General features: G+C 46.2%; 2 protein-coding genes across 9 annotated transcripts in view; both read right to left on the reverse strand.

The window, feature by feature from the left end:
* mapkbp1 (mitogen-activated protein kinase binding protein 1) overlaps positions 1-14,544 on the reverse strand; it is a 31,163-nt gene extending 16,619 nt beyond the window's left edge. For 2 of the 3 annotated variants that reach the window (XM_082515949.1, XM_082515948.1), the window contains exons 1-9: positions 14,188-14,506; positions 12,289-12,380; positions 2,947-3,009; positions 2,805-2,862; positions 2,547-2,717; positions 2,323-2,460; positions 2,062-2,244; positions 1,303-1,463; positions 831-1,029 (exon numbers count right to left, since the gene is read on the reverse strand). In XM_082515949.1, the coding sequence (XP_082372075.1) occupies positions 831-1,029; positions 1,303-1,463; positions 2,062-2,244; positions 2,323-2,460; positions 2,547-2,717; positions 2,805-2,862; positions 2,947-3,009; positions 12,289-12,380; positions 14,188-14,301 (1,179 nt within the window). In that variant the 5' untranslated portion in view covers positions 14,302-14,506. Of the gene's footprint in view, positions 1-830; positions 1,030-1,302; positions 1,464-2,061; positions 2,245-2,322; positions 2,461-2,546; positions 2,718-2,804; positions 2,863-2,946; positions 3,010-12,288; positions 12,381-14,187 lie in introns of all 3 variants that reach the window. The other variant, XM_082515950.1, reaches the window with a different exon arrangement.
* Positions 14,545-16,788: 2,244 nt separating this feature from the next.
* Positions 16,789-21,207, reverse strand: part of mgaa (MAX dimerization protein MGA a) — a 32,378-nt gene continuing 27,959 nt past the window's right edge. For 4 of the 6 annotated variants that reach the window (XM_082515944.1, XM_082515945.1, XM_082515942.1 and 1 more), the window contains exons 24-26: positions 19,461-19,610; positions 19,272-19,379; positions 16,789-18,502 (exon numbers count right to left, since the gene is read on the reverse strand). In XM_082515944.1, coding sequence (XP_082372070.1) covers positions 17,847-18,502; positions 19,272-19,379; positions 19,461-19,610 — 914 coding nt within the window. In that variant the 3' untranslated portion in view covers positions 16,789-17,846. Of the gene's footprint in view, positions 18,503-18,657; positions 18,683-19,271; positions 19,380-19,460; positions 19,611-21,207 lie in introns of all 6 variants that reach the window. The other 2 variants (XM_082515946.1, XM_082515947.1) reach the window with 2 other exon arrangements.

Below are 21,207 nucleotides of genomic sequence, written 5' to 3' on the forward strand. Positions count from 1 at the left end.
AAAATTACATGAGATATAAGTAAAAACCAAATAAAAGAAGAGTGAAATCATTAATTAAATAACTACTTCAATTAAAAGAGAAACTAAGTCTCACTGAGGTTAAAAGCCAAGGAATAAAAGTGGGTTTTAAGACGTGATTTAAAAGTGGACAGTGAAGGGGCCTCTCTAACGTGCAAGGGCAAATTATTCCATAATTTTGGAGCCACAATAGAGAAGGCCCCGCCCCCTCTGAGCTTCCTCCTGGATCTCGGTACCTCCAGGAGCAGCTGGTCAGCTGACCTGAGAGACCGACAGGGTGTGTGGGGATGAAGAAGCTCAAATAGGTAGGGCGGGGCAAGACTGCGAAGGCATTTAAAAACAAACATAAGAATTTTAAAATGAACTCTAAAAGACACAGGCAGCCAGTGCAGAGAGGCTAGCACGGGGGTTATATGCTCTCTTTTTCGAGTTCCTGTTAGGATTCGTGCAGCCGCATTTTGAACCAGCTGCAGACGTGAGAGCAACAACTGACTGACCCCCACATAAAGTGAGTTACAGTCGTCCAGGCGAGAAGAAATGAAAGCATGGATCACTGTTTCAAGGTGCTGCCTCGAAAGAAAAGATTTTACTCTTGCCAGTCGCCTTAAATGATAAAAACTGGACTTCACCACTGCTCTGATTTGGTTGTCCAATTTAAAATCACTGTCCAACTTAAAACCAAGGTCAGTAACAACAGGTTTAACCACACAAAATATCCTCACAAACACAGACATCGATGACACACTGTTACGCCCCCACGGTTTCAATGTATGAGCAAGGCCCCATTACATCAGTAAAACCAGCACACTGACCTCCAGGCTCCACACACAGGATGAGTGATAGAGGGCGGAGTAAAGTTTTCCCGCCTTGCGGGGGTCACGGAGATCGCGGATATCCCAAACATAAACGCTGTGGTCGTTGTAGACACATGACAGCCAGCGATTGGCGGGGTCGTAGGTCACTGCCACGGTGTCTGGGTAACGAGACTCCGGCCTGCAGGAGAACAGCTGACTGACGAAGACAAAGAGGAAGAACAATGAGAGCTGCGGTTTCCATGGAAACTGTTTCCACGATCAGCTGAGCTCTAAGTAAAAACCAGGTTTCCTGTTCTGTGTTTAAACAAAGATGTGCAGACTGGCGCCATGTGACCTCTGACACGTGTTTGTCAGCTAAACATGGCGACGGCATTCTCAGTGACGACTACTACGGGCTAACGTGCACTATAGTGGGGCTACATACCGACTACAGTAAGCTGTAGTAAAATAAGGTACAGGTGTGTGTTACCTGGCTTCCACCATACTGGCGACATCAACGCCAAGGCAGTGTGGCCGGGGCAGGGTGCACAGGAAGTGCAGGTTGGCGGGGCTGAAGGCTCGAACCGTCCCATCGGAGCAGCCACAGAAGATGAAGTCATCAGTGACACACAGACAGGTGGCCTGAGACGTCTGAGGACACACGGACAGGTAAGTACACGCACCTCCACCTGAGCTGTGACAGAATGCAGTAATACTGCAGTACTAACGCTAAAGTGCTGATACTACTGCAGTGCAGGACGGTGCTGCGATGGAGAGGGTAACGTGCCAGAGTGGGTGATGTTACAGCCATGAGGTAGTTAAACGTGGACCTCGTTTGAAATTGACCAATGAGGGTGAGATGAAGGGAGTGGGTGTGTCTGATCTTTGTCACCAGAAACGTTTTACTGCTGTAAAAATCGCTCCTCGCCATTCAGCCGCCACGGCGCCGTGTCAGAGAGGATCGATAGCAAATGAACATTGTGATTAATAATGATGTCACACAGTCAGCTGCTGTGGTGGGAGGAGCTGTGGTGAAGGGCAGAGTTTGAAATGAAACAACGTAAACACGTTTGGTGGCGGCGTGTGTGTGTGGGATGTATTCGCGGCGGGCTGAGGTGGGACGAGGACTTACGGCGACAGAGTCGACCCTCTGCGCAGGAAGCAGAGGAGGAAGCAGAGCATTAGAGCAGAAACAGTGACATCACGCGACCACTGTGTAGACGCCTGCTATCAGGCCGCACGCACTCACCCTTAACTCCACCCACTTGTCGAGGAGCCGCCGGTCGTTGAACTCGCACAGCAGGCCGGAGGAGGTGATGCAGAAGGTGGAGGCGGCTTGTCTGCCCCGCCCACACGCCACATCACTGAAGAAGTTATTCCTCAGCTCGCCGAGCAGTCCCGAGCGCCCGAGCAAGGGCACGGTGGCGTTCACCTGCAGACACAGAAACCATCAGTAACCGCACAGGAAGTCCCAGCCAATCAATCTTTAGGTGGGCGGTCACGCGGGAACCTTGCAGGTCTTGGCGTGGTCCAGGTACCAGAACTTGACGTGTCGGTTTCCAGCGGTAACGAAGTAGGAGCTGTCATCCGAGAAGGAGACGGCGGTCACTTTGCTGGACACCTTATTGGACGCCACGACTACGTTTTTCTGAAACGGACAGACAGCAGCAGGTGAGCACGAAGACCTTTTCTCAGGTGGCATCTCTCAGGTGCACTCGGCCACGCCTCCGTCACCTTCCAGTTCCATACGTTGACCACCATGTCGTGCTGGTAGCCCACGCTGACAATGTACTTCCCATTTGGAGAGAACGCCACGCACGCAATGCCATATTTATGTTCCTGCAGCTCGCACACCTGAATGCACTCTGATACCTCCCAGACCCGGACTGCCGGCATGTGACCACTCTGTGGAAGACAAGAAGGAAAAAAATAAGCATCATCTCTCACCTGAGGCACCAGGTGAACACCTGAGCGCTGTCGTGGCATGCTTACCTCTCCTGTGACCACATACTTCCCGTCCGGCGAAAATGCCAGCGTCGTGATTGCCTTCCTGTAACAGGAAACGGTCTTTATTCCATGTTTTCCTTACAGAAGCAGACAAGAAGTGTGATCTGATTGGCTGCTGGAGTCTTACCTGGAGCTGTTGAAGATGTGATGCTGTTTGTTCTTCCGTGGATTCAGCAGCACGACCACACACCTGCAATGACACGGCCAGGTAACATGATCAAAACACTCATTCACAGGAAGTAGGGCTGCCACAAACGATTATTTTGATAGTCGACTAGTCACCGATTATTTTTGCGATTAGTCGACTAATCAGATCATCATTCATTGAATGTAAAACGTACAGCTTATTGCACCAGCAGCATCTGCTCTTATATAACTATTATTAGCTTACAGCTTTAAGTGTTTAAGGTCTGTGCTAACTAAAAATAAAGACAAGATGATAGTTTATTAAATTTTAATGAAATTTGCAGATTGTTTCGGTGAAGTTTAATAAACTCCTTGCTATCTAAAGTATAACAGGACACCGGAGTAAATTCTGGAGCATCTCACACTTCTGATAATCAGCTGTTTATTCAGCTGTGTAAAAACTATAACTTTAATCTCAGCCAAACCGATTTACTCAGGAACAAATAAAATACTAAATAAAGCCAAACAATAACATTTTTAAGTTATCTAAGTGACTTATATATCATGTTTAACCTGAATAGTGAAAGACGGCGGTGGGTTTGAAAACGATTTGCTGGGAGTCCGGTGTTCTCACGGCTCTAGTGAGCCTTGCCCCCGGCTAGCTATCGAGCTAGTGGGTAACAGACGTCTCTGAAAACATCGGAGCGCTTTTGAAAATATGTGGTGTCTTGACAAATTGAGCAGATATTTGAGGTTTACACAGCTACATTCTCGCCTGAAAATATGTTAAACGTTTATTTTGTGACCCAGAAAGAATAATAAGAGTAATATTAAAACTAATTAGCTGCCGCCATTGTTGGAAACTGAGCTGGGCTGCGCTATGAATTCTGGGACACAGCTTCTTCTTCTTCTTCGGGGTTTAACGGCAGCTGGCATCCTTGTACATGCAGTGCTGCCATCTTCTGTTTCAGTCCGTTATTACACTCTTAAATCCTACTACTTATTCCTGCGTCTTTGAGGTTCTTACAAAGCTTCAAACGATGCGTCGACTATTAAATTAGTCGTGACTATTCGACTAATCGTGGCAGCCCTAACAGGAAGGCAGAGAAAGTTGTCTGGTTTCCAAAATAAAAGACCTGGGACGGTTTTCCTTCAATCCGATTGTTAAGTGATGACGTGACGAATCCTACTTCCGGGCCTAAAGTAGTCTGCGTTTAATATGGCTTTTGTGTTGTTAACATGTTTAATGTTATGTATTTTCTTCTATTTAATCTCAAAAAGCTCCTAAAACAGTCAGTGATCACCGTTGACCTCCCTCGGCTTTTATTACCGCTAATCATTTATTTAAGCTCAGTTTTTAAAACCTTAGGATGTAACTACAGCCCAGCCCATGCAGCAGTATATGAATGACTAACCTCGTATTGTGGATGGATTTTCTCAGTTGTTCTCCTGGCTGAAGTTTGGTCCCTTTTACAGCATCCTGCCATGCGATTACATTTGTTCCTGACCACCGAGAACACTCACGTTAACTTTTATCGAGTGGAAAAAAAGTTAGCTTGTTTATATTATGCTAACATAGCTGTGTCGCTAGCGGTCACGTAGCACATCATTATATACCAGCTAGCCTAACTTCAGTAACCCTACAAACGTCACTGCTGTTTAGTTTTCTGTCTTCATTTATGTTGGAAGTGATAACAGAGCTGTACGTTTGAATTTGTTTCCAAAACCCCGCAGTCAGGACATGCTATATTGTAGTTAGATAGAAGCTAGTGAGCTAACTTCCTGCTAACTTCTAACTCCGTTAAATGTCATAAATTCCGTTTTCATTGATGCCTGGATGTTAAACTCAATTGTTACACCTGGTAGAGCAGAACGCTGATCATTTTATTAAAGATGAAAGACTTTAGACAGTTTTTCAACTCTCATAATACCATAGTGCAGCAGTCCCCAACCCCCGGGCCTCGGACCGGTACCGGTCTGTGAGTTGTTTGGTACCGGGCTGCGAGAGTTGAGGCTCAGGTGTGAAATGTATAGTTTTCAGGGTTTTTATCGGTTTTCAGCGTTATTTTGTTATCATTTTTATCGTTTACTCGGCTTTCCTTGGTCTTTTCACGTGTGTTATGAATAAATCTTCTTTTTTTCGGTACCGGTACTAGTTTTATTTTGTTGTATTTATCCGCGACACCTTAAAGGCCGGTCCGTGAAAATATTGTCGGGCATAAACCGGTCCGTGGCGCAAAAAAGGTTGGGGACCACTGCCATAGTGATCGTTTGATATATGGACCTGCAGCGGAGTTTAGGCCAAGACACGGCTAGTGACATCAGACTTAATGACCAGATTGCCCGAGGATGGGGCAATAGGATGAACTATTGAAACCAGCCCACTGAAGGAACAATGTCATTATGCAAATGTCCTGTTTATAAGATTGTGGAAACCTGCAGTCAGCTGAGACTGAAGAAGTCACCTGGATGAGTGACGAAACGTTTCTCCCACTGAAAACATCCAGATGAACAGAATCAACTTTTGGAGATGGAGGAAAATCTCACAGTTTCAAAATAAAAGCTTTCAGTTAGCTATTGGCTGTTACCAACATGCCTTAAATATGTGAATTTTGCAAAACAAAAGGTCAGACTGAATTTTATAAAATAAACAGGATGCTCAGCAATGCCAGGTTTTCAAAGTAAAAACCTCCCAAGTTTCCCCACTTCAAGCGTTAGCAGGAAGCTGCAGACGGAGTCAGGCACAAGCAACAATCCCACGTCGATTCTGTTTCTAAAGCAAAATTCACCAAGAAGAAGAAGGAGCAGAGCATTCTGGGAGATTAAAAACCCTGAAACAATAAGCAGTTTATGGCTGCATCCCAATCCAGGGTTTAAGGCACAGTGGCGCGCCGAAAGCTGTCCCAATTCAAAGGCTGCTCGAAATGCGGCCCTCAAATGCGTCCTTCATTTCCCTGAATTTTAAGGATGTGGCGGCGTAGACTTCGCGGTCCCATATATCCCACAATTCATAGCGCGGCAGTCGGTGTGGATAATTTTGCCGCAGACGGCAGAAGCGGAGCAGCCGAAGAGTAAACTTTCAAAAGTAAGTAGTGAATATTATGTCACTTATTTATGTGAAAATGTTTAATAATGAGGAACATTAAAACATTACTGTTGGCCACATGTCGGCAAAGTTATTTGCCATTAGTGATGGTTGTACGTTCAGCTTTTACTTGCTTTTAAAGCTATTAAAATATAATAATACAATAGTCGACCTTAATCTTACAGAGAATGTGGATAATTAAAGTCAGTCATATATCCACAAACACAACAAGCTGAAAGTCAGTGATGCTGCTCGGTTTGCAGTCCTGAATATCAAGGCACAAGCAGGATTCACTGCACTGTTAATGTTAGCTATGTTATATTGCTGCCTCTGTTCGGTGGTGTCGAGCCAAACGGACTTTAACGTGTGTTTGAACGAGCTGACGGTTCACTCGTTAAGCTGAAAGAAAGATGCTTTAATCACAGCAGTCACACATGTGTCTACTGTACCATCTGGGAACTCTTCTTGTTTAGCACTCATAATGACACAAACACTAAATCCTCCTTCTCTGGTGCTGTTGTGTAGCAGTGTATACACCTGAGACTGTCACCTGTCTGTCTGTCCTGCACTCTCTCTCTGTTTCTTTCTCTCTGATTGTGGAATAAAAGTATGAACATGTGTTTATAAGTCACACTTGTGTTTGAATCCTGCAGCTTATCACACATTTGATTTCCATGTGTGACAACTGCAAGTGTCCAGAGTGATGACAGACTGAGGGACCCACTGCTGCACATCATCTGTGAGGCTTTGCACCCCTGATGATACACCAGGAAAAACTCAGCAGTGTGTGAGGAAGAGGAGGAGGAAGAGCCAGCAGCAGCTGACAGATGGAGAGAATAGACAGACTGTTCCCTGTTTGTGAAGGACTGCTAGGAAAGTTTAGAATAACTAATTGTCTGTCCTGAATCAGTCTTATTAGGTAATGTTCAAATAATTTGATCATTCCAGTGTTTTCAGTGTGGGAGAAAGTACTCAGGGCCTTCAAGTTACACACTATGAAAGGCAGCAACAAGTTTAATGTTCAGAAACCTAAAGTATGTATCAGCAGCAGAATGGAGCTAAAAATAAATGTTTGTTTCAGTTCTATGAAGCTTTGAGTATTTTGGATTAGTAGCACTGCTGTGTGTGTTGCATCATATTGCTGTAATTGTTTATATGCTTTATATATTCTGAGCTAAGTTGATCTATAGTGTTACATCATATTCTGTAAGGATGTTATGTGTTTGTAGACTTTCTGCCCAGTTTGACCCATTTAGCAGAAGTCAGCCTGTTTAAGGCTCTGATATCTATTCTGTGTGACTTAAAGCAGTTATGACATGGTCTGATTTTCTCACCCAATAAAGGAATATTTCATACATCAGTCTACTCTTCATTCTATCAGACACAGTTATCACAGCTCGTACATTTCCTTTTTACACATGTATGTAAGCATTGAGCCAAATTTAGTAATGCCAGCATACTGAAGGAACGACATTTGTCTCTTATATATATAATACATCTATAGATACACTGTCAAAGATACTTGAGTGTCTTTGAGTGAAGATTTAAGGTGACAGGAAATATAAATAACTGCAACTTAAATCTTTACTGAAGCTCAGTATTTGACACAGAGTTCAAACTCACTGCTGTAATAACTAATAATGATTTAATATAATAACTATAATATTGGCCATCTCATATTTACACTGACTTTAGTCTCATGAACGACATCAGCTAATTGTTATGTACTAGCTAATCTTAAATGACTGTTCAGTACAGAAATGAAGCCCAACAATCATGATTTACAGTCTTGTGGTCTCAGCCTCAGATACTTATTAAATCACACAAAGCTCACGTAGAAACAAACAAACGAACAAAATGTGTTCTCGTTCATTTCTGTCAACCACACGTTTCCAGCTATCATGGTTGCTAGGCAACCTGGGCAGCGCGACGGAGGCTAGACCGTCCCATTTCACAAGCCTCGCACTTCCGGCCTCAGCGGTCTTTGAGTACGCGGCCCTTGAGGACCGTTGAGGCTGCAGACCCTGAATTGGGATACAGCCAATGATCCTGAGGAGACTACTACAACCTGTGAACAGGTAGCCATGGAAACCACACCTGCTGTAAACAGCTTTGTTTCCTGTCAGCTGATGAACAGAGATGGTCAGCGTGCTGCAGTAAGTGGGCGGTACAAGTCCTGAGACACCTGTGCAGGTGTTTCCTCCCTGTGACTATCTCAGACCATTGTTTATGTCAACCCCCCCGCCGTGGTTCTCTTTATGTTCATGTTAAATAAATGAGACTCAGTGCCCCCCCCCCTGCACCTGTGGTTACTCAGAAGCATCAATTTTACCGTGCACGGTTACCTGCAACAGCAGGTTTGATTCTCCTCCCCTCACTCACGCCCCCTCTGTCAGCCGTCTGAGCTTCTGTCTGCGTTCACTGAAAACACTTTTGTCTGTGCGGTTTGTGTTCAGGGCACACCTGTGTGAAGAGCTCACATGTGAACAGCTCTTCTTCCGATTGGATGGTACCTGTGTGGGAGCGGTTGCCCACAGCTCACACACAGGACTGTGTCAGCATGGCTTCAGAGAAGGTTTAAAGATGGCGGTCAGACCTGCTGTGCAGACTTGACATCCATAAACACGCCCTCACGCACACACCACCCTTAGCGTTCACACACACACTCTGTAAATGAAACTCATGGATGTGGGTCACACACCTGCAGTCACACTGCAGAGCACTCAATTCTCCCACAGGACACGAAGGCAGTGTGGACCTGCCTGACCTCCCCTGTAAAACAGAGCAGCTCTAATGTGCGTCTGTTTGGTGACTGTGTGCGTCCGAGCTCAGCCTTCATCCAGCAGATCCACAGAGACCCCATCAGGACCTCATGCTTCCAAACACGTCACCCGTGTTTATAAAAAGCTCCATGTTCACCTAAACTTGACCCTGAAGAGGTCACCAGGGTGCAGCGGACGTCAGCGGCAGGTAGAGTCACTGTGGAACCCACAGAGAGCCAATGAGCACGTGCAGACGGCTGCTCTGAAACAGACCTGAGATCAACGAGTGAGCTGTAACACAGAGCCAGGAGAGCTCACACACACACACAGCTAGATGACTCACACACACACAGGGATTATACATGTGTCTGTCTGTGTGTGAGTCTGTGTGTGTGTGAGATCAGCTGTGAAGCCTGCAGCAGATTAAAGGAGCAGCCACGAACAACTACCCGCTGACGCCTTATTGGTCGGATCAGTTCATCAAAGCAAAACAGCTTTGTTGCTGAGGCGGATCCGGACCTGCTAGTGAGTGTGTGTGTGTGTGTGTGTGTGTGTGTGTGTGTGTGTGTGTGTGTGTGCAGATAAACATGTCGTGCTGCTGACTGTTCATCTGGAAGCCGCTGAATCAGCAGCCAGTTACAGTCTTCCTCTCACACACACACACACACACACACACACACACACACACACACACACACACACACACAGAGTCGACTGCGCCTCCTTCACAGATAGAGGAGGACATAAAGACAGTTAAACCTCAGTGAAGCTGCTGCAGTTCTCAGTGTGGCCTGATGGTGGCAGCGCTTGATGCGGCAGAGAGCGTTTATTTAGTTTATCGTCATGGAAACATGTAGGAGGTTCATGGGAGATGCTGATGGACATTTTTTAGCCTTCGTGTACTCGTTAGCTGTGTAGCTGTTAGCCGTGGCAGTGTGGCCACGCCCACACACAGCACCAAGCAACTGGGTTTAATCAGTAGACGTACGTGGGCGAGCAGTAACGCAGTACATTCTGCAGTAATGCAGTAATTTCTGCAGTAACACAGTACAAGCTGCAGTAACGCAGTACAAGCTGCAGTAACGCAGTACAAGCTGCAGTAACGCAGTAATTTCTGCAGTAACGCAGTACATTCTGCAGTAACACAGTACATTCTGCAGTAACACAGTACAAGCTACAGTAACGCAGTATATTCTGCAATAACGCAGTACATTCTGCAGTAACGCAGTACATTCTGCAGTAACACAGTACATTCTGCAGTAACGCAGTACATTCTGCAGTAACACAGTACAAGCTGCAGTAACGCAGTACATTCTGCAGTAACACAGTACAAGCTGGAGTAACACAGTACAAGCTGCAGTAACGCAGTACAAGCTGCAGTAACACAGTACTGTGGATGCAGAGAATCAAACTGCGTGTTCTTCTTCTGTAGTGCCGCCGGCCTTCATGCACTCCCTCACATTAACCCATATTCACGCCGCCGCTGCACTGACCCACTTCCTGTCACTGTGTTTAAACGGCGCTTCGTCAGCCGTGACCTGAAAGCGCAGCTCCACACAAATGGACCAATCAGCAGCCCCTCCTCCCGTGCCTGCGGCTGATTGCACAGCATAAAATCCTGGAAACTGGACGCCTTCCCAGACCCCCGGTGACATTCCCATCATTCCTCTGGACTCCGACTCACAGAGCACCGTGACCTCTGACCTGTGATTGTTCTCATAAAGGAAGTTTTTCTGGGTTCTTTTGTGACTAAAATGCGTCTCTGTTTTGTTTCACACGGCGTCGCCGCTGCTCAGCTCCACCCACTTGTACAGGCTCATCGCCGTCTGCCGAGGTCTTCTGATCGTGGTTTCAGACATACGTCTAAATCCTAAAATGAGTTAGTGTGCATGTCATCGGCTAAGTCACAGATTGAGATGAGACTTCCCACTATCCAATCACATGCTGAGACTGTTGTTTCTGGGATAGGCTCCACCCCCCTGAGAAGGATCTGGATGAACACGTTAACCTTACTGCAGTTTACTGAGTGCAGATAAACATGTGAGCTCGTTTCAGTGTGAACGCTGTGTCTGCTTCTAAGATCTGCCATCTATAACAACAAGCAATAATGATGATGATGATGATAAAAGTGTTTTCAGAGCTCTCCCCTCACACTGACCGCCTCCTTTAGTCTGTTCGTGTCTCAGCAGCTGTTAAACGTGTGTTAATGACCTCACTGCGCTAGTGGATCGTTTCACCTGAGGATCATCTGGATCATCTCAAACTGACTGTTTCTTCTGTGTGTCTGCTCTTATTGAAATATCAGCATTTTAGTCATTTGGGGTGAATTTGAATTTAATCGTTAAGAGGAACACAGCATAAAGTAACTTATTTATTGTGAAAAATACTTCTTCCACCTGTCACAATGATATGCAACATAAGGCTGCATAGATGCGCCACGGCTCACCTGAGCTGACTGACATTTGATAATATGTGATCGTAAGCAGCCGAGGTGGTTTGTGGCACATGTGGCAGGAAAAGTAAATCATGACACAGAACATGAAGAGTTTATGACAGGTGCTGCTGGGCGGAGTCCTGTGGAGCTGCAGGCAGGTACTAAATGTGGAGTTGTTGGTGGCGTGCAGCACTGTTGATGAATTTTGGAAAATGACTCCGGTCTAGGCTTCAGTGTTTGCGCCTGTGTTTAAATGACGGGAATTCCTGCATCCTTAATCTTCGTGAATAAATATGTTTATGAAATAAAATCGTGCTACAAAAATGAGCTGAAGGAGTTTAGTCCCTGAGACTCAGCCACTGTAGGCTTCCTGAGTAAGACAGATAGATAATAACATCCATCTTCTTCCGTTTATCCGGGGCCAGGAGGCGGAGGCAGCACCATCCGTCACTCATAAACGTGACTCCTGCACCTGGAGCAGGAACAACGGAAACGAAGTGCATCTGCTTTTCTCAGCTGTCGTGTTATTTTCAGTCACATTTGTTTTTGATGGCTGACTGAATATTTTCAAATGTAGATTTTTACATCATGTTTGATAAACGTTCATAAATACGCAATAAGAATAAGCAGTGTGATGCTTGTATTTATTATGAAGGAGTCATTTGAAACACACCAGTAACACCAGCTGGAGGAACAGCCTAACAGCCTGATCAGGCTGGCTCCTCCTCCTCCTCAGGAGCAGGAGCCTCTTCCTTTGTACCTCGAGGCAGCCAACTGTACAACTCGGAGAGACGTGGAGGAGTGGCAGGAGGGGTGGAGGATGGACGACATCAACCCGGTAAAAAAAACACACGTGAACAGTTTTCCTGAGGGGACCTCTCCGAGGGCTTAAAGCGCTATTCTATTCTTTTCTATTGTATATGACCTCATCTTCGTCAGGTCAGCCATCGCCATGACTACCATCATCATATCATTTCATCATCATCAGCTGTGACAGAAAAAAACCCAAATTTGGCATAACTAAAGTCACCGTTTTCCCATTAGCCCTCAGTGCTCTCTCACCCTGCTGGATACGCCACCAGTCCACTCCGGGGGTCACAGGCCAGCGCTCGGTTCCCCGGTGCTGTGATTCCCAGAACCTTCTCCAAGGTCACCTGAAGGGCAAAGGCCAGAACGTGACAGGTTAACTCCTGCGAATGTGTTCGTGTTGATCTTTCTTTCACAGGAGTGACAGTGCCGCGAGCGGCAGGCCCCACCTGCTGATTTAAACACTACAGCTCACATGATGCTTTGGGACACACACAAAGCTGTTTCTGTTCACAACAAAAGCAGCACTGCTCTGCAGAGAGCCTTCAGTGATCAGATTATTGATCAGATCACTGATCACTGACAGACTGAAATTAGGCAGGTCAGAGGTCAGAGAGGAGCGCCAGCGTCAACGCACAGAGACCGAGTCTCTCTCTCTGTCTCTCACACACACACACACTTACTTACTTCTGCCTCCATGCTGCCAGAAAATGTCCTGCTGCTCAGTCTGACTGCTGAGCGGCCAGATGCTAAACTAACAGCACAGAGAGAGAGAGAGTGTGTGTGTGTGTGTGTGTGTGTGTGTGTGTGTGTGTGTGTGTGTGTGTGTCCTCCTCACATGACTCCCCTCCCCCTGCACCAAACTCTATTCATGATTTCACAGTTTTTGGCCCTCTCAGCTCAGCACGAACGCTTTCCTCCAAACCGTCCAATCAGATTAAAAGAAACCACGAGGATGAATCATCAGGCGAGTCTGCAGGACGCCGCTCGCCGGGCAAGTAGCAAGTGATTTTCTTTGCCTCTGAATGGCGATTCAGGAGAAACTACTCAGGAACAGTGAGACGCTGCGTCAGTCGTCAGAGACGTGACGAGCTTGCCGACAGGAAAGGCTCGCATCCGAGTGGCTCAAAGGTGCCACGGTCTTTCGGTTTGAGCTCATATTGTTTTAATGTGTAATTTCAGTTTATCTACAACTGCTTCTCACTCCTGCCTGTGCTCAGAAACTTTTAGTCTTCCATTAAACGCCATGGATGTGCGTGTATCCATCCAGTAAACTTTACTGCTGACACTAATAAGCCTCTGAAAGGGCCGCTGAGCTCAGCCTGGACACCACTGCATTAACACGACATGATTCTAATGTGAAGCCCAAACTGGGCTGCAATGTCCCCATAACAAAGATCGTCTCCAAGGAGCACAAACAGCCTCACTGCTGAGTCTCTGCTCTCCATTTCAATGGGGACAAACGGCAAAGTCCCCACAATGCAGTTGTGTGAACAAGTATGCGTTCCCACAACATGACCAGAACAGGTGGGGTGTGTCCCAGTAAATCAGCAGGCACACAAAGGATTGTGGGAAGTGAAGCTGCTAACAGATGAAGGGGCCCGCAGGTGATAGACCAGCTGGACGGGACAGACAGGTTCTCACAATGTGAGCGTCCGCACAAGTCTACAGCACAAATCTTGTGATTCAGGATGGTTTGGTGCACAAAAATGCTTTCAGACAGCAAGGACCATATTTACAAAGGAGGAGGAGGAGGAGGCACTTTGAACCAAAGACTGCTCCATACAGTGAGAACAACGTGAGGACATCTGCAGAAACAGAGAGCCTGTTTAGCACAGTGTTTGGCATCTGAGAACAAAATGAGGACCAGTCAAAGGTCTTTATGAGGACCATCAGAGGAAAGGTCATCAGGGAGGGTCCTTATTTTCCACACAGACCAGTTCAGGTGTGTGTTTTGCACCGATAACAGCAATGATGAGAAAATAAAAATGTTGAATTTTAAACAATCAATTTTAAAAAATTCAATAAAAACAGACGACAGCTAATGTCAGTTAGAATTAAGCTCTATTTATCAGTTAGAAACAATTAAACAATAAAACCACCAGACTCCAGCAGAAACACAATAGGTTCCGTGTGTGTGTCAGTCGCGCGCACCTTGTCGCTGAGCTCGCGCCTGTGCCGCGCGCCGGTGCCACTCCGCCGCAGTTTGATGGACGGGGAGCGCAGCAGGCTCCTGATGCGGCTGCGGATCGTTCCGTCCGCGGCCATCGCGCCGTTAGCCGCCGGCTAGCTGCGGCTCTCAGCGGCTGCTCTGCGCCGCCATGCCTTCAGAGCCGGGCCGGACCGGGTGTTCCGTGAGCACGGTCCTGGTTCGGTTCTGCGCTGTTCCGGGCCGCCGTTCCGCATCGTAGTCCTCCCCCGCAGCGAGGAAACGGGACGACCGGGACCGGACTGATCAGAGCGGCGATCCGTTAGTGTCAATGCCGCACGCGACACCCGCACTTCCGGTCACACCTTTCAAAATAAACACGTTCTCTCAAATAATTTAGACGCTACAGTCCAATCACAGCTGTTATCCAGAGGTGGGACCAAGTCATTGTTTTGCAAGTCTCAAGTAAGTCTCAAGTCTTTATCCTCAAGTCTCAAGTCAAGTCTCAAGTAATGTCAGGCAAGTCCGAGTCGAGTCTCAAGTCACTGGTGTAAAAGTCCGAGTCAAGTCACAAGTCTGAAACTTTGAATTTCAAGTCCTTTCGAGTCTTTAAAAAACCCCGAAAAAAAGCATGTTGCAGTTATATGCTAAATGTAAATATTAGACCATGTAATTTTAAAATCTGTGTTTTTCTCAACACATGACAAAATAGTGAACTTAGAAAATATACACAAATTGTGAAATTGCACCTCTATAAAATGCAGCTCAATTAAACCTAGCTCCAAGAATAATTTTCACCGACAGTTCTGAGATAAGCTGCATGTTATTCTTGGATGCGGTTGTAGGACCAGCTTTAAAATCGCATGACAAAAATATCATACATATTAAAAAAAACTGTATCACCAACGTAGCCTGGACAACATTTGCTAGTTAGATGAAGTCAGCTATCTCATCTTAGCATATTTATATGCATATTTATAATTATACGGTTCTTGGAGTGCACACACTCATGAAGTTTAGTAACTTCAGGTCACTGCAACAAGCCCAGGTACAGTTTACCAACGGATGGGTACAGGACCTTGAAATGCACCGTGTAGAACGAAAGACCATCGTACCTATCATAAGTTTACCAGTCTCACAAATCGTCGTCATAAATACACATTCGTTAACCGTTTATTAATAGGACCTTTGAGCTCAACGGTAATTAATCAGTAGTGGAAATAATTTCTGGTACCCATCACAGAAATGTAGCAGTGACAATAATACTGTATGCTGTAATCGCACTGGGCAATTAGTGATACAAAAACCTGTTTTATCCTGTGAATAAAAGTATATGTTTTTGTCAATGTACCATAATAAGAGGCGAAACGCAATATTGTGTCAGGACAATTCACTATTTATGCACAATAAATAAAGGAGCATAGCGCGACAATTTCTGTTCAGCGCCAGACTTGCTTGTAACCTATATCACCAATTATGTTATGAAAATGACGTATTAACTACTAAAAAACACTGACCTTCGTGTAAATGCTTGGAGCAGACTAACCTGTGAGCTGGAGTGTTCTGGGACGTTATATTTGATCTTTGAATGGCTGAAATCCAGGCCATCCGTTGCGTCTTTGTTACTTCGGAAACATGGCTCGAACAATTTCTCTTCAACGTAGTAATCCGATAACAACCGATCTCTTTACCCGTCGGCTTCCCGTGGCTGTCATGCGACCGGCTATTGCAGTTAATAATACAACGGCTTCTTGACATTTTTGTGTTTCTTTTTATCGCTGTGTGACTGATTTCAATTGAAAGCCTGCGTGCGCTAGTACCTCTTGCCACGAGTTCCCAGAATCCTTTGCAGTTTTACCCCTGAATGACATCACATTTTCAATCTCTATATAATATGCATGTTAAGTTTTATATTTGGGGTGAAATATCAAGTCTTTTCAAGTAAACCGGTTCAAGTCCAATTCAAGTCCCAGGTCATTGGTGTAAAAGTCCAAGTCAAGTCACAAGTCTTAGAACATTTTTTCAAGTCAAGTCTGACTCGAGTCCAAGTCATGTGACTCGAGTCCACACCTCTGCTGTTATCATTAGCTCATTTAGCATGGACATTACTTCGGATTTAACACAGCAATGCCTCAAAAGCAAGATTTACTGATCACTTACTTTTATTGACATGAAACAAGATTTTTCTTTCGAAAGTTGTTTTTTTCTTAAGATGCGATGCTTTTACTTTGACAGTCATCGTCCGGTGTCGCGTGTCAGAAGTCGGATGACGCGTCTTCACTGTTAGCGCAGAGCATAAGCGCCTCTCAGCGGCACCGGACAATAACCGCAGCTTCTTTTTTTCCTATATTAGCCGTAACTTACCTGTAATGACGCCATAAAAATCGATGGTGAGCCAAAATAAATCAAACACTTTAAATCAGAAACTCAAACAACTCATCTGGATAGAAACTTTTTTTTTACTGATTATTTATTTTTCCTCGTTTGCTGGATGATGTGTTCAGGTACTCTGAATCAGAAAACTCAGCTTTAACTTGAAAGTTTCAGGTGAGAAACTCATCAAACACACCGGGAAACCTTTTGTTGAATAAAAGTAGGATGCAGACTCAAATATTTAACTTTTATTGGTACCTGTTTTCCTTCCAGCTGTTAGGACAGCTGAGGTAAACATGTAGAAAAAGTCATTAAGAAAAAGAAAAGGTGAGTCCAGGTGAGTCCCCTGTGATGACTGCGTTTTTCCTGCAAAACATGAAGAAACTGAAACATTCCACCATGGTGAGACACTGACCGCTTTCACAAAGTTCCTTTAAATAAAAAAATAAAAGCAGGAAACAATAGCTGGACCTTCAGAATAAAGTATGAACGTTTGGAGGAGAGTAGCCCGAATGCGCTCTCTTTGTGACGTGGACGCCACTCTCAGACATGAACTTGCAACCTGTGAAGGCGTCTCTCGGCTCACCTGGCGCCGATACAAACAGGAAGACATTTGAACGCAACATCAGAACATTCTGTGGGGACAGGGCTTCTTCCTCAGCACGCCATCAAGTTTCTCTGAATGCAGCCACTGAAAACAGCATGCTACAGTAACTCTTTCAAAGACAGATGTGACAGGTTCAACAGACATTTTTAAAAACTGAAATCCCCACTATCTTGAGAGGGGCGGGTCTGACCATGAAACCGCTCACTCACTGGATAACATAGTGACTGACGAGTCATTAGCCAATGAGCAATCAACAAAACACCACAGCTGATCCTCCATTTTGAAAGACATGATTGAGATACATGACCTCAGCATGAAGCGTGTACAGAGGTCAGAGGTCAGAGCAGCGTGGTGCTGCAGACTTCTATAGGACAGAACTGCAGTGTTGCCCCCTGGTGGCTGTCAGGTAGAACGCAGGTTTAAGGCACTTCCATATTTTTCAGAAGCAGCGTCTGCGTTTTTTCCGGTCAGCGCGTCGGAAAACCAGGACACCGTCGCCCTGTTCCAAACCAATCAATACCTGAATATTGATCCTTAGTAATCCACAAACGATAACTGATTGTTACCATGGAAGCGCCACAATCAGTCTATGCTTTTCTTTTTTTCCTCCCAATGCGCCAACTCCCATCAGGACCCAACCAGGAAGGTGCAGCTGCTGTGACATCATTATTTCTGCGTGTGATGTCAGCTGGGGGCGTTTCCTCTTAATCCCAGAGGAACCAGCCTCGGCATCGGCCTCCAGGCCACGCCCCTGTGCCCTTGCCCCTCTTCTCCCCCTGCCACTGTGCCCTCTCTTTCCCTGTTGCCTGGGCTTGCCACTTTGGCTCCGCCCACCTTCATCTGCAGCAGAGGGGGCGGGGCCAGCACGCCTCCTTTAGGACTGCCTGAAGTGGTCAACATCGTTTCTGTATTGAGGTTAGGCCCAACCCCATCTGTGTCAGAGTCTGAGTCCAGCTGCAGCATCCAGGGGCTGTGGGTGTGTCCTTCCTCGTCAGCTCCATCCACCGCTGCAGCGTCCTGGTTTTTTTCCACCTGCTGATTAAGGAAGACAAACTCATCGAGGAGCGACGGCAGGCTCTTGTTCTCGCCCCTGCTCTCAGGCTTCGCCTCTCTCTCCTCTGTTTGGCTGTCAGAGCCGCAATACGACCAGGATGCAGGTGTGACCTCACCGAGGGGTGGAGTCTGGTCCTGGTGTATGATTCGATCTGAGGACTTAGATGATGCATCGCAGACCTCTAGAGGAGGAGCCGGAAGACCAGGGAGCAGCTGATGGGTTGGAGGCGGAGCCTGCTGTTGTGTGTTGGTCTGAATGAGTTTCAGCACCCCGCTGAGGCTGGAGCCTGGAAGAGTAAACAGATGATCAGCTGATCGGCCAAACAACCAATCATATGCCGTTACAATAACAACGTTTTTGTATTTCTCGGAGGGTTTTTTGGTTTAATTTGTCCATCTGACAGATGCTAATGAGTCCGACCCGGAAGGAGGAGGAGCTTACCAATGCTGTGTGAATGTGGGTGGAGCTGAGAGAGAGAGAGAGAAAAAAGTGTGAGCTAGGCGCAAAGGGCAGCGGTTCACGGTAAGCTGTCCTGTAAGCTGGTCGCAGCAGATGGCCGCCCCTCCCTGAGCCTGGTTCTGCCGGAGGTTTCTTCCTGTTAAAAGGGAGTTTTTCCTTCCCACTGTCGCCAAAGTGCTTGCTCATAGGGGGTCATATGATTGTTGGGTTTTTCTCTGTATCTATGAAGCGCCTTGAGGCGACTTTTGTTGTGATTTGGCGCTATATAAATAAAATTGAATTGAATTGAATTCCTGTTATGAGATATTCGGAGCGAAGCTTTGCGGACTGTACGCGGCGTCACGGCAAGATCAGAGCTGTTGGACAGGTCGCCGTTATCGTCCTCTTAGCGCCGTTGCTGAGTGATTCAAGGTGAATTTTTCACACTCGTGTTTAAAACCTGCGTGACTGAACTTCTCTTCACGCCGTCTTTCACAGATACGAACAGGCGGCGCCTGCACAACCGCTCATTAGACGCACCTGCTGTATAAATGATATCCAAGAATGTTTGTTTGGCCTCGAGGACAAATAAAACCGAGGAGGAGAGTGTTGGTTACCTGTCAGGTTGGTGACGGCGAGAGGCCTGGCCGGTGGGCAGAGCAGTGGGGTGAGATGGATCTGCTGACTGGTCAGAGTGGGAATGTTTAGGGTGACTGAGGCCAAGCCTACACACAAAACAGAAACATCTGAGTTTCTAAATAAAAGCACAGCCAACCAGAGAGCGTTCAGGCTCCACGTGTCAGTACCTGGAGACGGCGCCGGCTGCAGCACCATTGAACCCGCTCTCACAGCATTCAGGGTCAGGACTGGTTGCCTGGGTAACGGTGCCCCGACCACAGAGAGAAGATCAGCTGGAACGAGACTCTGAAAGGACGACGGGTCACCTGGAGGATTACCTGGGCGAACAGGTGAAGGAAAACAGGAAGTTTAATCTGAAAACTTAAAAAACAAACTAATTAGTTTTAATCTGCAACGATCTGTCGAGTCTTTGCTTCAATGCTTTGTTGTGACGGTGACCTCATCACTCGGGTCACTCACACAGACTCTCCACTGGGGGCTTTCCTCTTGTCTGCTCCTGCACAGCCGCGTGCAGCACCCATAATTTTGTTGTACATGTACAACGACAATAAAGGATATTCTATTCTATTCTATTGAATAGATCAGCCGACAGCAGCCACCCTGTTTACATGGAGTCAGCACCCCCGGGTGAGACTCACCTTTTCTTAATGCAGCCGTTCGCAGGACGAATTTATGGTACCGTATTTACCGCACTATAAGGCGTAGGTAAAAGCCTTGAATCTTCACAAAAATCGACAGTGCACCTTATGTATGAGTTTTGGTTTGTGCTTACTGACCTCGAACCGATTTTATGGCTACACGATGCTCAAAAATCTGTCAAAAATAAATAAATAAAAATGTAGTGCCACTTCTCAGAGCGTTACGGTTACCATTGCCAGGAGCCTTGCAGAGTAATACGTACTGTGCTTTAACTCAACATTACCGTGTTGTGTGTGTACGACGACTTCAAAATGGCACCAGCGAAGAGACACGCTTACGAAGTGGATTTTAAACTCCGAGCAATCAGAGTAGAAAATGGAAATAGAGCAGCTGCGAGACGATTCGGCATTATTGAGTCGATGGTGTGCAAGTGGAGGAAGCAAGAAGATGACCTAGAACAAGAGGAGTTTCTGAGGGAACACGGCGCGATGGCCGCAGTTAGAGGACAAAACTGAACAGTGGGTTATTGGACAGAGAACAAATGGTAAATGGTCTGTATTTGTATAGCGCTTTACTTAGTCCCTAAAGACCACAAAGCACTTTACAGTCACATTCACAGCAGGTAGAAGTGTCTCTACAGTCTCTACACACTCAAGGCAACAGCGGTTTGTCTCAATGCGCCTTATAGTGCGGAAAATACGAACCAAGCTCGATTTTTCTGATGTTTCAGATAAACAGATCTGACCAATCACATCACTGCATTTGGCAGTGTGCTTATAGCTCAAATCGCACACTTGTACTGAATATGCAATGAAATCATAAAATAGCGTTTTACGTCAGACACGCAGCTGAGCGCTGATGTCGTCCCAGCTCAAACTGCCCGCCTGACATCCTGACACGAGTACGAGCGCAGCCGGACAATAAACCGTTCTCCTGACAACGGACGAACCCACAAACTGTTTCTTACTCGTCGCTTCGTGTCAGCAGCTCGTTGTTTTCCAGTCGGTTTGTTGAGGACGAACGCTCAGCGTTTATGTAGGTTACGCTTCAGGGGCCCGTTCTTCGTACGTCGCTTACTACATCCAAGATCAAATGACACATCCAAGACCAAATCATCGCGCTAACCGTGAGCTCGCTAATCCGGTTCTCCGAACACACCTGCTGTTGACGATTAGTACAGCTGGATGAAGTAATGTGAGATCACTGGGTGTCGTAAAAGGGGCTACGCATCGATAGTAGAAACATTGATCGGCAACCCTCTGATTGGTCGGCGAA

This window comes from Aulonocara stuartgranti (genome assembly GCF_965226115.1).
Source record: "Aulonocara stuartgranti genome assembly, chromosome: 19".
Taxonomy (NCBI): Eukaryota; Metazoa; Chordata; class Actinopteri; order Cichliformes; family Cichlidae; genus Aulonocara; species Aulonocara stuartgranti.